The 16,875-nt window shown below is 49.4% G+C and overlaps 1 protein-coding gene across 2 annotated transcripts in view; it reads right to left on the bottom strand.

Annotated features, from left to right (window-relative positions):
* Positions 1-3,193: 3,193 nt before the first annotated feature.
* TK2 (thymidine kinase 2) overlaps positions 3,194-16,875 on the bottom strand; it is a 38,941-nt gene continuing 25,259 nt past the window's right edge. For both annotated transcript variants that reach the window (XM_003936255.4, XM_003936253.4), the window contains 4 exons: positions 10,647-10,735; positions 9,977-10,056; positions 7,289-7,369; positions 3,194-5,685 (listed from right to left, as the gene is read on the bottom strand). In XM_003936255.4, coding sequence (XP_003936304.1) covers positions 5,587-5,685; positions 7,289-7,369; positions 9,977-10,056; positions 10,647-10,735 — 349 coding nt within the window. In that variant the 3' untranslated portion in view covers positions 3,194-5,586. The remainder of the gene's footprint in view (positions 5,686-7,288; positions 7,370-9,976; positions 10,057-10,646; positions 10,736-16,875) is intronic.

Genomic DNA, 16,875 nt, shown 5'->3' with positions numbered 1-16,875 from the left:
CTCTAACTCCTGGGCTCAAGCAATTCACCCACCCTGGCCTCCTGAAGTGCTGGGATTACAAGTGTGAGCCATCACAGCCTAACATTTCTAAATCATGAGTTTATACTGACAACTCGTATTCTAATCCAGCACCACAGGGTTTATTCTAGGCCCCTCTCTATTATTTGTAACCTCTTTCACTAACAGTAAGAAATCCAGCCCTCATAGTCTACAATCTATTTACTTGTTTGTTCAACTTTAATATACACAGTTGCAGAATCACTAACCTATACTCCTGTGAGAAACACTTTTTTTTTTTTTTTTTTTGCCCATTGCAACCTCTGCCTCCTGGGTTCAAGCAATTCTCATGTCTCAGCCTCTTGACACAGCTGGGATTACAGGTGCGTGCCACCACGCCCAGCTAATTTTTGTACCTTTATTAGAGACAGGGTTTCAGCACATTAGCAGGCTGGTCTCTAACTCCTGACTTCAGGTGATCCGCCCACCCTGGCCTCCCAAAGTGTTGAGATTACAGGTGTGAGCCACCACACCTGGCTGAGAAACACTTTCAATAACTATATTACAACTTTTATAAACAAGACATTTTTGCCTTTACTCTTGCCGAATCCAGTAAAGATACTGTTTTCCAGTTACATGCTAGTTCTGTTCTTTCCTGCCCCTATCAGTATGGTTATGTTACTCACCTGTGGTATGATGGGGTTCATCTGTAATTTTTCGTATTCTGTTTTCTGTTCTCCCTACATCCTAGTTGCTCTTGTTTATTTTGGTAGTATGAGAAGGGTGTGTGAAACATTGCCATGGTTCTAACAGTCACTGTTATAGAAAAAGATATTACAGGCTGAGTGCAGTAGTTCACTAATCCCAGCATTTTGGAAGGCCAAGGCAGGAAGATCACTTGAGGTCAGGGGTTTGAGACCAGCCAGGCCAACATGGAGAAACCCCCATCTCTAATAAAAGTACAAAAATTAGCCAGGGTTGGTGGTGCACATCTGTAGTCCCAGCTACTCAAGAGGCTGAGGCATGAGAATCACTTGAGCCTGGGAGGTGGAGGAGGTTGCAGTGAGCCAAGATCACACCACCGCACTCTAGACTGGGCAACAGAGCGAGACCCTGTCTTGAAAAAATAAAAAGATATTTCAGAGAAGTGTCATTCCCTTCTCTTCCCTGTAGCCCAGTCCCATTTTTCCCTTCTTTCCAGTCTTTTCCCACCAATGTATTTTGCTCTGGGTGTCCTTCTTGTATTTCCTTTGCATTTATGTATTTTCTTCTCTCTTTTCTTTCTTTTTTTTAAATTTACTTTTTGAGAAAGTTTCATTCTTGTTTCCCAGGCTGGAGTGCAATGGTGCGATCTCAGCTCACTGCAACCTCCACCTCCTGGGTTCAAGTAATTCTCTTGCCTCAACCTCCCAAATAGCTGGGATTACAGGTGCCCACCATGCCCAGCTAATTTTTTGTATTTTTAGTAGAGATGGGATTTTGCCATGTTGGTCAGGCTGGTCTCAAACTCCTGACTTCAGGTGATGTGCCTGCCTCCCAAAGTGCTGGGATTACAGGCGTGAGCGTCCACACCCAGCCTCTCTTCTTTCTGACATAAAAGGTAGCATACTATAAATACTCATTTGCTTTTTTCACATAATTTTATATCCTAGAAATTATTTCATATCTATTCAGAGAGATCTTCCTCATTCTTCTATACAGCTGCATAGTAGTCCATCATGTGAATGGAAAACAGTTTATTTAACCACTCTCTTGTATATGCATCTTTAGATTGTTTCCAATATTTTGTAATGATTAACAATCTCCAAGGACACCCTGTGTCCCACAGAGCCAAGTCTGATAAATAACAGTCTTGAAAAAAAAAAAAAGAAGAAGAAGAAACACAGAAATTCAAGACAGCTTCCGTGGACAGGGGTAAATACCAATACCCATTCTGGATTCCATGAGACAGGTTTTCCCTTAGTGGCTGTTTAATGATAGCTTTTGCCAAGTTCACCATCTTACATAAACTAGAGGAACATGAAATTTGCTCCAGCCTTAGGGAAGCTGAGGGGATGGGATTATTAGAAAAAGGAAGTGTGTGCCAGGAGCTAAAACCACTGGTCTAGGAAGCACTTCGGTGAGTAATCTTGGCCAAGCCCAGAGCAGCCAGGGATGTATTATTGCTATTCCATTCTAAACCATGGATGACTGACATTTGTAAGAGCTTGTCATTATTTTAATAACTAACTCTTCAGGGTGGAGAAGCCAAGGAGATGGGTGTTCCTCATTCCACACACATGTGAACATTTGAGGGAGCTCCCCACCCCAGGGCTTCAGGAAAACAGAAGTGATTCAGACTCCATAGCACCCTGAGGGTAGACAGATTTCAAAACCGCCTTTTACCTGCTCTGAGGTTTAAATGCCACCACCATCCCCCAGGTCTAATGGTGCAAGTCTGCAGGAAGATTGTTCTGACTGATACATTCCCCAGGCAGGGGGGCATTTCTCATCTAGGTGAAGGGCTCCTACAGAAATGAAAGGGGCAGAAAGAGCAAGTGAAAGACAAAAACAAGCTGGGTAACATGTTTCCAGAGGTCCACATTCACTCATTTGTAAATTCAGTCACTCATGTCATCCAAACAAGGACAAGGTGGTTTCGTCCTCACAGGGTGAGGCCTAACAAGGGACATTATGGTATGGAATGGGGATGGTAAGGGTGAGGGTGGGGTGATGTGGGGGTAGAGGGTAGAGGAAGGTGAGGCCCAGGGGACCCTGCAGTGCTGATGCCAGGTCATGTGACTCAGTCTGTGGATACGCAATGCCCTCTTGCTTTTCCCCCACCCTCTTGCTTTTCCCCCACCTCCCAGGGCCTCTAGCAAAGCCCTGTAGGAACCCGCCAGCTTATCCTAGTTATACCTTGGAAAGGGACATTATTAGCATCTGGATTAAAGTATGAATGGGGAACAGTGGGCTCTGATGCCAGTCATGGCCAGAGTAGGAACTCCAGCCTCCTCCTGGACAGTCAGGTCCCACAGGAAGGAAGCCAGGAGCCAGGAGGTAGAACCAGAAGAGAAAGGTGGAAAGAGCCTGGGACCCTGATTGCCCCAAGCCACCACAAAGCCCTGGACCACCACCCCACTACACAGTTCCTTTATGTAAAAGAGAAATCGATTTCTATCTAGTTTCCAAAAAAAAAAAAAACAGGTACATAAGATATTTTTAAATATTTATAATCATATATTTTACATGTACAATCAAAAAAAACTTAAAACTGGAATAAATGCTAACTGAAAGAAAACGTATATGATGTGCAACATTTTTAAAGTCAACAAGAGGCAGAGCAGCTGAGCAGCTCCCGGGTGTACTGGCTTCATGTCCCCATGGAACTCCAGTCTCACAGCAGGGATGAGGTGGGGCCGACACATCTGGAACATCACTGCCCTGGGTGCCCCCTCTGGGCACCTGGTCTATAGTAGTTATCTATGACTTCTCTGTGACCCCTGCCCCAATCAGCTCTGCCTGCCGCAGGGGACAGCAGTCCTAGCTGTTTCAGGTGTGGTCTCCAGGCTGGGAGGTTTTTGTGACCTGCCCTGGCCACCGCTTATGTATCCAGTCTCCTCTGCAAGGTGGAGGGCAGGGAGGACAGCAGGCTCTTCTTGGACCCTTATATTCCACATTAGGAAACATAGGGTTTGAAAAATAAAAACTTGTTACTCTACTGGCAAAAGGATGCTGGCAGGAGCTAAAACCACTGGCCTAGGAAGCACTTCAAAATCAGCAACAGGGCTTAGGTGAAGGAAGGAGTTGTTGTGTATCACAAAGCAAGAGAAAAACCACGGGTGCATGTTCTCAGGACATCTTGAAATTATGCCTTGGGCAAAAAAAGAAACAGACAGGGACAGAGAGAGAAATCACATTTCCCCCAAAATGGATGCTCAAATTGAGCCAAAGGAAAATATTGGACTGTTCATTTACAAATTCTCAAAGATGGATTCCACATGTCAAGATTCCCGGTAGCAAAGGTTCTGCCTTCCCCAGTTTTCTAGCTACATGTGTCGAGCAGCCTGTGGGCTACAGGTGCTGCTGGACACAGCTCCAACTTGGCTGCTGCCTCTCATCCTGCCAGTGGCACAAGAATTGGTCCGAACAGGAAGGACCAGGAGTTGGAGGCCTTGACCTCTTAACTCTCTGGGACTGGCCCAGCAGGGGTACCTGGCACCTCTGTAGAGTCAGAGCATCGCATGCACAGGTGCCCACACTCACAGGGGTCAGGGAGTGGCCTTGCTACCTCTATTTACAGCTTCTCTGAGAGACTGTGGCCTGTTTCTCCAGAGTTAAGCCTTAATCCTTCCCGGGGTTTGCAGCCAGTCTTCTTGAAGCTGTCTCTGACCACCTCAAAGAGTCAGGACCAGCAATGCTTCCAGAGCCTTTACTTGCAAATACCAACTTTCCAGACTGTCCCCAAAGGGAATCTTCATTCTCTTGTTTTCTGCTTGATCCAAGGATCAGCTGTGCCTTCAATGCAGTTCCAGCTGAGTGAAGCTAAGGTATTTTCTGAACCAATAAAGATGATTTCAGGCTCTATGGCTTGAGGCATTCCTCTGGATGAAACATTTCAAAAAGACTTAAGTCCACTTGTGTCTCTCCCTTGGGCCACAGACTGTCAGTAACTCCAAGAGCAAACCTCCTTATAAAAGGACACAAGACAGGAAGGCAGCCTCAGAAGCCAGGGCTAGCTGCCTCTTGCCCTAGCTTGGCTCTGGGCCACCCAGCCAAGAACCAAAAGTGACTTCCCTGACATGGAGCCAACAGCAGTTCAAGCAGGACCTTCACCACCAAGGAGATCCAGCACCATTCAGGAGCCAGCACGTGAATCTGATAAGATCCTCAAAGTCCATATGAAGACGTGGTAGACAGGGCTGCAGCAGCCTCGGCAGGGAAAGCACTGAACACCGGCTCCAGCCAAATGCAGCACAATTTTGTGGAAGTCTAGAAATGCTGACTTATCCTTGGGAACTACTCAATATTGAGAAAATGATACTAGCTCCATACACTGCTAGCTCTCCCCAGAAACATGAGAGCCTCCACCGGAAGAGGCAAAGTGATAAGAAACAGCTCTCAGGAGGAGGGAGCCCAGGGCGAGGGAAAGTTGTAGAGTTGGCTGAAAGTCTGAATGGTGTCAACTCCACTGCACACTGGCTGTGTGATCCCTGGGGAGCCCCTCAACCTTTCTGAGCTAGTATATAAGACTCCTACCTCAGCCTCCTGCTGAAGGCTGAGACGACTGGTACACAGCTTAAGTGTGAGGTCAGGCACACAACAGGTGCTCTCCCTAAGGCTCCACCAGTGACTCAGCAATGCAAAGCCACTGGGAGAGCGGGGAATGTGAGGCTGCAGGCTCAGCAAACCCATTGGTCCCATTTGTCATTTACCCACAAGGGCCAGAGACTCATGACAAAGACACTTGCAAAGAAGACAAGACCATCAGGAAAATCAAGCTGGCCAGACACAAAGCCCTCCTGGGAGCAAGTTTTTCCAGATCACTCCTAATAACTAACTGGGCAGCTGTGGGCATTTTTCGGACATGATCCATAGACCTTTCACGTCCTATGGGCCATGCTTCCAATTCTCCGGAGTTAATATTCGATCCCGATTTTGTTCAAAGAGTTCTAACATCTTCTCCATGTGGTGGTCAGCCTCAATCACCTGGAAATTAGACACAGGGGTCACGAGGCTACACTGACCTCAGCAGCATCCTCCCTTCACAGCTAGAGAAAGAGAGATGGAAGCAGGCAGCAGGAAGCAGGGAGGGGCAGAGACGGTTGCAGGCAGATAAAAAAGGAAGGTTAGAGCCAAATAGCTCTCAGCTCTAGAGCAATCTACGTTTCCAATGAGGTTTTCACTTAAGAATGTACTACAAGGGCCAGATATGGTGGCTCATGTCTATTATCCAAGCATTTTGGGAGGCTGAGACCTGAAGATTACATGATCCGAGGAGTTTGAGACCAGCCTGGGCAACACAGTGAGACCGTGTAAGTTATGAATGATTTTTTTTCCCCTCATCACTTTCTGTCCTCCTTTTGTTATATTAACAAGGGAGAAAAATAAACTGTACTTATTTAAAAATCTACTACAGTAGGCCAGGCGCAGTGGCTCATACCAGTAATCCCAGCACTTTGGGAGGCCAATGCAGGCAGATCACTTGAAGCCATGAGTTTGAAACCAGCCTTGCCAACATGACTAAACCTCATCTCTACAAAAAACATAAAAAATTAGCCAGGCATGGTGGTGTGCACCTGCAGTCCCAGCTACTCAGGAGGCTGAGGCAAGAGAATCACTTGAACCCGGGGGCAGAGGTTGCAGTGAACCACGATCATGCCACTGCTTTCCAGCCTGGGTGACAGAGAGAGACTCTATCTCAAAAACAAACAAAAAACTACTACAGTAATACCTCACTTTCCGGCAACCTCACTGCCTGCAAGAGCCGTAAGCAGAAGTATATGAACCCAAATGATGTTCCTGTGGCCACGCACCAAAGCTCATGCACAGCCCTGCCTCGTAGCCCACCCCATGTTGTATATGTAACCATCTTAGGTTCCCCCCAATCAAGCCTCGGAGGGACCCTAGACTCCACAGTTCTTGGGAGAATCTGGGTCACTGTACGTATGTCTGAGTAAAGAAATCTGAAAAAAAAAAAATCTGGAAACAGCAAACTGGAAAACAAGGAGATGGGGAAGTGAGGAAATTCTGACAGACACATCAGTATCGGTCAGAGATGACACATGGCAGCAAGAGAAAGGCGGGTTACTGTAAAAAACAAACACAGGAACGCAGAGACATTAGTGGGCAAGGCAGACAGTTCCACACACCACAGCACTTCCTAAGGGCATCACTGGGTGACAGTCCAGACCAGACACTGACATTCCTTCTGATGACTGCATCACCAAACAAAGGTGAAATGAGGCTCTGTGACATCCACAGAAGGAAGGTCACATCGCAGGAACCACCATTCTAAATGGTGAAAACTGAAACCCGGGTCTAGAGTCTTCACTGAAGATGCTGGATCAGTGACAACTGCCAGGTGTGATGGCACTGGCACAGATCACCTTCCCTCAGGTCTGGCCAACTCACTCTGAGACTCAGCCCAGAAATAGGGACTGGGAGAGAGAGGACCAGCCTTCCCACCTTCCTCCTTCGAAGGTGTCAAACTCTATAGAGGACTGTGCCCTCCCCCATCTGCAAGGTGACAGACATTCCCCACGTCACTCCTCTTTCTAGGACAGTCTCGTACCCTGTAATGGAGACTTACCAGAACAGGGGCTGCCACGGGAAAAAGGCTGCCTTTGATGAGCCACTCCTCATGGAGATGGTGAATTGCTTCCAGGTATTCCTGCCAGGGAAACATACAAGCAGTCTGGCCGGAGTGGGCGGAGCAGACCCCGCCCACCAAGGGTCTCAAGCAGAGAGCGAGCAAAGTTTTCAATGACCATGGGCAGTGACTCGGACAAAGGAACCCTGCAAAGGCAAACCTGGCTCACGTGGACAGCAGCAGCCACAGCTGCACACTCGGCAGCCAGGACAAGCAGAGCAACAGCAAAAGTGTCACCAGTCATCCTGCTCTGCTCCACTGGGGGTTCATGGGCACAAACACTGGCCTTTTCCCTGGTGCCTGAATCAAAGCCAAGGCAAAAGGCAGGACCCACACCTGGCTTCTCCCATTTACTGCCACTTCGGCAGCAACAGAGCCTCAGTTCCTTAAGGCAGGGGTCCAGCCCTGGGCAGCCTCTAAACCCTCCTCTCTTTCTTGCCACCAAGAGGACTGTGACCCTCACCCCTTGTCCTTCTACCCCCTCAACAACGTGTAACCTGTAGACCCTCGAAACCATAAAGACCACCAACTGCAGAAAGCGTGATGCAGCAGAGCCCAAGGGAAAAGGGGCACAGGCTCTCCCAAGCCACCGGGCCTGCATGCCGGGCAGAACAAATGCTCATACTCTCCCAGGCACAGAGCAGGGTGGTTCCTCACACAGATTCCACTCACCATCCCAGAGGCTCCCGTGTCAATTCTGCAACTGCCTTTTCATCCACTGCCAAGCTCTCCCTTGGCAACAGGAGCTAGATGTGTCCCATGGACCCCGTCAAACACTTAAGACAACGGCTTGGATCATGCCTTGGAGGGACCCCAGACTCCACATTTTTGGGGAGCATCTGGGTCACAGCACAGAGCTGCTGTGCCCATCACAGCATGGTCCAGCCTGGCCCCATTCCATCGCACTCATCTTCCTAGCACTCTTGCCTCCAGGATTTTGAAGGAGCTGCCCAGAGTGAGGCCTGGGCCTTCATGGCAGGAATTGCATCGTGTGGGCACCAGGGAAAAACAAGGCTGGGCAGGGCTTCAGGAGTTGGATAGGCCTCCCAGGGACAGTCTAGCCCATCCTGGGCTCAGAGTCCCCGATACTCCACTGAACACCTGCCCAGCCTCTGCCTCCCTCCAGTGGCAGCTTCTCACATGGGGCATTCAGCTCAATACTAACTGAGCAACTACTAGGCGCCAGGCACTGAGACACATGCAAAGGACACAGAGGGAATAAGGCCCAATCTTAAAAAGCTTATTCCCAGCTGGGCACGGTGGCTCAAGCCTGTAATCCCAGCACTTTGGGAGGCTGAGGCGGGCGGATCACGAGGTTAAGAGATCGAGACCATCCTGGTCAACATGGTGAAACCCTGTCTCTACTAAAAATACAAAAAATTAGCTGGGCATGGTGGCACGTGCCTGTAATCCCAGCTACTCAGGAGGCTGAGGCAGGAGAATTGCCTGAACCGAGGAGGCGGAGGTTGCGGTGAGCCGAGATCGCACCATTGCACTCCAGCCTGGGTAACAAGAGCGAAACTCCGTCTCAAAAAAAAAAAAAAAAAAAAAGCTTATTCCCTCTGTGGCCTATGCTATCACAGCCCTTAGGACAGCAAACTGACACTATTTGTTTATACCTTTGTTCCAGGTATAAACAAATAGTGTCAGTATGCTGTCCTAAGGGCTGTGATCACAGAAAGCCAGGGGGTGGGTGTGGGAGGTTACAATGGAAGGAGGGTCAGGGAAGGCTCCCTGGAGGAGGTGACATCTGAGTTACACTTTAAAGACAAAGGAAATGCCTGTGCAGAGGCACATTTGCATAACTCCACAGTGCATGTGGATGTCTGTGTATGACCACAACTAGTTCCTGACAGCCAGAGTATAGAAGGAGGAGGGAATGGAGGGAGATAACGCCAGAGAGGCAGCTGGGGCCAGGTCATAAGCCATATTATAAAGTGGGGACTGTACTCTAGCCAGCAGCAAGGCATTGAAGGGTTCTGGGCTGGGAAATTGCACGTGTGGTGTTGAGTATTGGCTATATCAGCCATGCGGCAGCCTGGAGGCCGGATTTTGGAGGGAGATGTGAGGAGGGAAGGACAAGGTGAGAAGCACAGCCCAGGTCTGTACTGGAGAGTCCCCATGAGAGTCAATGTGGCCCAAGCAGAGTTAAGAAGGGCATGGCAACCCTCCACTGTGCAAATGCTACTGAGCATAAGCACTGTCTGCACGCCTGGCACTGCACTAAGCACTAGGGATGCAGCAGTGTGTGAGAGGGCTTGGTTGTACCCTCTTGGAACTCATATTCTAGGGAGGATCCAGAGAGCACAAGGCCAGGCAATCTTCAGGAGGCAGAACAGACAAGCCTGGGTGCTGCCAAGATGGGGAGGGAAAGGTAGAGAGGGGAATGCCTCCAAGCAAGAGGGTTGCCAAATCGTGAGTCACAGACCACAGGAAGCCAAGCAGATCTGGACATTCACATGGGAAAGTCAGGAAGTTAGAGTTCAGCCTCTGATACACTTGGTTCCTGTTTCTCTCTCTGCAGACAATGGCACAATGATCTCATGGGAGTGGGGCCAGGAGAGGAAGCCAGGCTTGGACAGGGTAGTTTCCCAGTTCATCTTTAACCAAGTCGAAGAGGCCTCTTACCAGTGGAATGACCTTCTCCTCTTCCCTGCATCTCCTCTTTAACCTCTGGTAACAAGTCTCAGGATTGGTCCGAAGGTACACTGAGGTTAAAAGGATACGTGGCTCTCAGGACTCTGCTCACAGCTTGGAAGCAAAGGCCAAGACCAGGGAAGGCAGGCACATGGGCAAGGGCGGGAGGAAGGTCTGCACAGCTTGAGCAAGAGGCAGAGAGGGCCAGCTCTCAGCTTGACCACTGACCCTCAGCCCCGACTTTCATTCTCTTTCTGTGTCACCAGCCCTGTGGGGTCATTCTGAGGCTGAATGGGATTCTGTTTGTAGACAGAGCTCAGCACAGGCCTCACACCTGGGAGGTCTCAATGAATATCCAGGTTCTGTCTTTCCCACTCCTTCACAAACTGGAAAAAACCATCAGATCACAGTGGATTTGGGTCTGAAAGTAGCTGAGCCAGGGAGGGAAGTATAAAGAACACAGGCCAGGGTTCTTCCCCACGGAAGATCAGAAGCCCTGAGTCTTGTCTGCCCTCAGGGAGAAGGCTGAACTCCCGTGGGGAAGGAATCTCCGAGGGAAAGTGCCTCACCCACTGCCCCCAAAGGTTAGGGCCCAGCCAAGCACATCCTCAAGGGGCCCAGGAGAGAGACCAGAGAGGGAGGTGGGAGGGGTGCATCTCACCTATCAAATCAACAGACACGTCCATGTTCCTCAAGATCCAGTCAAACCATTCTGACAGAACTATATAGTCCACTTCTGGCATCTTCCCACTGCAATGAGAGTTGTGAGGGCTTATTCACCTACGAGAAAGCTTCTGGACTATGCAATTCCCCCCAAAGGTGGCTCTCGCTGAAACGGAGCCACCAAGGGTGCCAGGGCACAGTGTGATCCGCACAATATTGCACATGCAGTGATAAGGACCCTAAGCATTCCCAACCTCCTGCTGCCTGCGCACAGCTGATGGCACAATGCTGCAAGGGCCACAGCATGGAGTGATGGGAGAATTAACTTGGGATTGGAACTCTAAGTGGAGAAAGGGACTTTAAAGCTTGTCACCTGCGAACAGAGACAGTGCTCAGGTTGGGCAATGAATTAGCAAACCAATTTCACTACTAGAAACGTATTTCGTGGGCCAGGGTGGTAGCTCATGCCTATAGTCCCAGCACTTTAGGAGGGTGAGGTGGAAGGATCACTTGAGGTCAGAAGTTCAAGACCTGCCTGGGCAACATGGAGAGATCCCATGTCTACAAAAAAAGTTAGCTAGGTATGGTAGCACACGACTATAGTCCCGGCTACTTGCGAGGCTGAGGCAGGAGGATCACTTGAGCCCAGGGGTTCAAGGCTGTAGTGGGTCATGATCATGCAACTGCACTCCAGCCTGGGCAACAGACTGAGACTCCTGACTTAAACAAAACAAAAAAATTATTTTATGAAAATAATCATGGATGCTTACTGTGGCACTGTTTAAAACAATAAAAAACTAAGTCTTGGTAAATCTATATAACAGAAAATTCATGAAGGATGATATTGCAAAATAATATTTAATGGCATAGAAAATTTCAAATCTAACGTTCAATGAAAGCAACAGGATCTAAAGCTGTGTATACCCCAACCACATTTCCAAAAGTATTTACCAATGTGTCTTGGAAAGGCAGGAAAGAAAGACATCAAAACATAAACAGTGCTTTTCTCTGAGCTTCAGGACTATGTGAGACTTTTCTTTTTTTCTTTGTATCTTCTTGTATTTTCCAAATTTTAACTACACATTACTTCTCAAATCAGCAGTGGAGGTTGGGAAGCATTACTACATATTTTATTTTTTAAACAGAGTCTCACTCTGTCACCCAGGCTGGAGTGAGTGGCACTATCTCAGCTCACTGCAACCTCCACCTCCCAGGTTCAAGCAATTCTCCTGCCTTAGCCTCCCAAGTAGCTGGGACTACAGGTGTGTGCCACCACGCCAGGCTAAATTTTTGTATTTTTAGTAGAGACAGGGTTTCGCCATGTCAGCCAGACTGGTCTCGAACTCCTGACCTCAAATGATCCATCTGCCTCAGCCCCACGAAGTGCTGGGATTACAGGCATGAGCCACTGCACCCAGCCTATTACATATTTTAAACGTTAACTTTAAAAGAAAGAAAAGAAGGCAAGAAAGTGGAAAGGAAGGAAGAACCAGGGTGAAGAAGAGATCTGGCATCTATTCCAGGTATTCCTGTGGGTTTCCTGTGCCCTGAGAGGAAATCAACAGAAAAGAGACAACAGGAATGGCCACAGCTGGAGGGCACATGACCCTCACAGGCCTAGCAGAGGAATTCTCTCTTTTAACACTCTCCATTCCACTAGTGGCTCCATATAGGATCTGCTCAGAGCTGGATTTGGCAAGATTGGCCATGGGAGAGTGGCCATGCCTGAGCCACATGCAGTGGGAAGCTCCCAGTGGGGAGAAGGTGGGGAGGGGGTGGGGAGAGTGGGGAGGGGGTGAGGAAGGGCCGACTCCAGTCTCACGAGTGGATGAGGATGAAAGGAATAAGAGGCTGGAAAAGTGAGGCAGGCACTCTGGGAGACCAAAGGCACAAGCAGCCTTGTCTTGGGGTTCTAACAGCAAGGTATGGCACCAACTGGAGAGGGACATTCTCCCCTAGTCCTGGAGACCACCACCATGTCCTCAGCAGAAAAGAGCATTTGACACAGGAGTGGGAGAGTAGACGAAGAACAGCAGGCGGGCCTGAGCAGACTGCAGCACAGAGGCCAGGGCAGACCGATATGTGGGACTGCCAGGACTCCCAGAAAACCTGGGGAAGCCGCGTTGGGGAGGGTAGGCGGGAGGAGTGGGAAGAAAATCCTACAGCATTGCAGAGAAGACTCCCAGCCATCAAAACTCAGGCACTAAAAGTTCAGGTGATGACTTTGGGCCCACAGGCTGCCTCCCTGCCTCTTCTCCCCTTACTTCCTTAAAAGTAGCCCATTCTTTATTCAGAGCCCATCCAAAGACCCAAGGGCTTCAGGGAAACCTGATCCCACCCCAAGCTTTCAAGCTTTAGGGTGAGCACAATCAGTCTAAGAGAAATCATCTCCCCTGGTTCCAGAGATGGGTTCGGGAAGCCAAGCTAAGTCAATCAGTGCAGGGCCTCCCCCAGCCAGGGGCCAGATTTGGATTAGGCAGGCGTGAGGGAGGCTTGCAGGGACTTACAGAAAACATGCTTCTGCACACTTAGGGAAGAGCCACTAACAAGACAGCTGCCCTTACTCCAGCCAGCAAGTGAGAAGCCCAGTGTGCCGCAACTACATTGTCACCCTGAGAGAATCACACTGAGGACATGAACAGGACACAGAGTAGGAAAATGTAGAGAAACAGGGCCAAAGGCACCAAATTCAGCCATCTGTTGGGAGTTGAGGACAACTCATTGTTCAGGCTACCCTGAGTTGGGTTTCAGGTAGCTCAGCTCCGAATATTTGATGTTTAAGAAACCAAACCACTCTCTCTTAACTTATTTTCCTTTTCTGGAAAAAGAAGACTGAGAACAAAACTGGCTTTAAGTAAATGAGGATTTGCGATGAGGAAGCTGCTGATTAGCTTCTCCCCTACTCCAGCAAACTTGTGGCTTGAGGGCACAGAAGAGGCTGCTCGGCCAGTTAGCAGCAATGTGAGGAGAAGCTGAAATGCCCATGGGACAGTCTCCTAAGACTCCAAGGCTGGACTAGCCGCCGGAGGACCTCTCATGCATCTGCATACCTTGAGGGAGATTCTGTCTAATCCCAGAGCTAGGAGGGTGCCCATGGATATGAACATGGAACTGAACCACAGTTTAGAACACATGAGGCACGGTGTTCACTAAAACCAAACCAACCATTACCGCAAAACAGGCACAGTGCATGGAGGTCCACACGTGGAGACATGGAGATGGGTTACACCCATGGGGGTCTCTTGGGCTGAGAGACTCTGGTGGCTCTGCACCCCCATGGCTCCCCTGGGAATCAGGTCCAGGTGGTCACAGGGGCCTCCCATTCCCACCCCCACCACAGCCAAACAAAAGGCTTTCCACACAGGTTTGGTCCAGACTGAGGGGCAGCCTCTGCCTTCCCTATGCTGTCGGAAGGGGTCCTCAGTGGGGTGGCCTCCTGTGGGCAGGGCCACTAGGCCAGACCTAGGGAAAACCTTTTCATGACTGGAACCATGTGCTAGAGGTGTCTGGGGGATCCAAGAGGACTGACTGACCAGTAGCTGAGTTGAGTGAGGAAACAGAAGCCTAATCTCCATTACTCTCAGTGACGTGGGGCACAGCGGGCACTGTTCTAACCATATTTCCTCCTAGAAACTCTGCCTGGCTCCTCCTGTGTCTGCCTCAAGCATGGGGCTCCCCATCTTGTGAAGGGCTCCCCATCATGGCACTTTGGGAAGCTTTTTCCTAGAACATCCAGGGAGTGATGAAACATAAGCTCCCAGGCAGGAGCTCACACCCCATATGCCACCATATGGTTCCCAGTACCTGGCTGAACTCCCTGCAGGTGGGAACGAAGATATCTTATTCTACCTATGGGCAAAGGACTCAGCCAAACTTGGTTCTATGCTACATTTTGCATAGACAGTGACAAGGACAGTAATCTGTGTTTAAAAACATCTACTTTGGCCAGGCACTGTGGCTCACGCCTATAATCTCAGAACTTTGGGAGGCTGAGGCGGGCAGATCACTTGAGGTCAGGAGTTTGAGACCATCCTGGTCAACATGGTGAAACCCCTCCTCTACTAACAATACAAAAATTAACTAGGTATGGTGGTGGGCACCTATAATCCCACCTACTCAGAGGCTGAGGCAGGAGAATCACTTGAACCTGGGGGTGGAGTTTACAGTGAGCTGAGATCGATGGCACCACTGCATTCCTGCCTGATCAACAGCACAAGACTCTGTCTCAAAAACAAACAAACAAACAAAGCCCACATCTACTTTCTCAGTAATATTTCCTTGTGGATGACCTCTGCATTGAGGGAAGCTGGAGCTGTCTGGAGAGTGGCCAAGCTCTATTCTTCCTTCCCTTCATCCCTTCTGTGGCTCTGGCTAAAAATACTTTTTACTTTGCCCTGTGGCTGCCCAACTCCTGGCCTAGGAATAAGCCCAGAAACTTTAAAAACAAAGATAAGGCAGGGTGCGGTGGCTCACGCCTGTAATCCCAGCACTTTGGGAGACCCAGGCGGGTGGATCACAAGGTCAGGAGGTCGAGACCATCCTGGTCAACATGGTGAAACCTCGTCTCTACTAAAAATACAAAAATTAGCCGGGCATGGTGGCACATGCCTGTAGTCACAGCTACTCGGGAGGCTGAGGCTGGAGAATCACTTGAACCCAGGAGGCAGAGGTTGCGGTGAGCCGAGATAGCGCCACTGCACTCCAGCCTGGGTAACAAGAGCAAAAGCAAAACTCCATCTCAAAAAAAAAAAAAAGATAAGATACAACACAGCCCCTGGCAACCCAAATATGAAATTAACAAACCACAAATGTGAAATTAACAAACCACAGGCTAGGTGCAGGAAACAGGAAATCTGGCACTGTGCAGAACTTTTCACCACAGCCCCGAAGACAACCCTCAGGCCAGGGCCCTTGCTCTTATGACCCCCAAAAGTCCAATGAAGCCTCAAGGAAGCCCCAGCATCATAACTCTGGGGAAAAGGGTCTAGGTATTAGGATGGAGGGCTCCCTGTGGACCACTTGGCTACCAGCTTTTTTTATTTTTGAGACAAAGTCCCACTGTGTCACTTGTCACTTGGGCTGGAGTGCAGTGGTGTGATCATGGCTCACTGCAGCCTTGAACTCCTGGGCTCAAGCAGTTCTCCTGTCTCAGCCTCCTGAGTAGCTGGGACTACAGGTGTGCACCACTCAGGCCCAGCTAATTTTTACATTATTTTGTAGAGATGCCGGGTGGCGGGGGCGGGGGGGGGTCTTCCTTTGTTGCCCAGGCTGGTCTCGAACTCCTGGCTTCAAGTGATCCTTCCCCTTCTGCCTCTCAAAGTGCTGGGATTACAAGCATAAGCCACTACGCCCAGCCCTGCCACCTTCTTCTGAGGCCCTTATTCCTCAAAGTGTGATTCTGGACCAGTAGGAATGTGGTCACCTGGGCATTTCTGCTAGAAATGTGGCCTCTCAAGCCCCACCTCAGTGCTGCTGAAGCGGAACCTGCTCCTAAACAAGATGCAAAGGGCATCATGGAAGGCATCAAGAAGCCTAGAGTAAGGCCCACCTGGAAAGAGGCAGAGTCCCCCCCCAACCCCCACCCCCGGGGCTAGTTCTTCCGGATTCTCAGCTTTGGGGGCCCCAGTGGGCCCTGAAGCCTTTGGCCTTGATGAAAGAGATCTAGATGCCTCCTACCACTTCCTCATTCGCTGCTTGCCCCCACACAGCAGGATGTAGAACACCCTCTCCTCCTGTGGTTAGTTCCTGCCCAATCAGGAAGGAGCGCTGGCTTTGTAATCCTTTCTCAGTTCTTTATCTGGCCAACAAGATCAACAACCAGACAATAAGTTCAGCTCCTGTCCATGGGTCCCTGCCCTGTCCCTTAAACCTGAGAGCAGATGCCCCAGTTTCCACATAAGCAGGTGCAGTTCACAAGTGAATCACTTGCCCTGGAAGATGTTTTCAATGCCCCTATGGCTCGGTTCTCTGACTCCTGGATGGACTTAGGGACTCTGGGGTATGTGACTGAGGGAATGGGAACTCCAGACCACATGCTAACCGTGGTGTTTCATACGGCCACTGTCCTCAATCATAAGTATGTAAATTATTATTTTTAGATATAAACTTAAGAACATATTGTGGAGGAAAATGCAAAATCCAAACAAATTCTAGGTTAAAAGAGGAGACTCCAAGAAACTTCCGAGTTATTGGCAGGTGGCTGCTTTGGACCACAGGGGCTGGGAGGA

The sequence above is a fragment of the Saimiri boliviensis genome, chromosome 1 (assembly GCF_048565385.1).
Source record: "Saimiri boliviensis isolate mSaiBol1 chromosome 1, mSaiBol1.pri, whole genome shotgun sequence".
NCBI classification, from domain to species: Eukaryota; Metazoa; Chordata; class Mammalia; order Primates; family Cebidae; genus Saimiri; species Saimiri boliviensis.
This window is presented reverse-complemented; position numbering and strand designations above follow the sequence as displayed.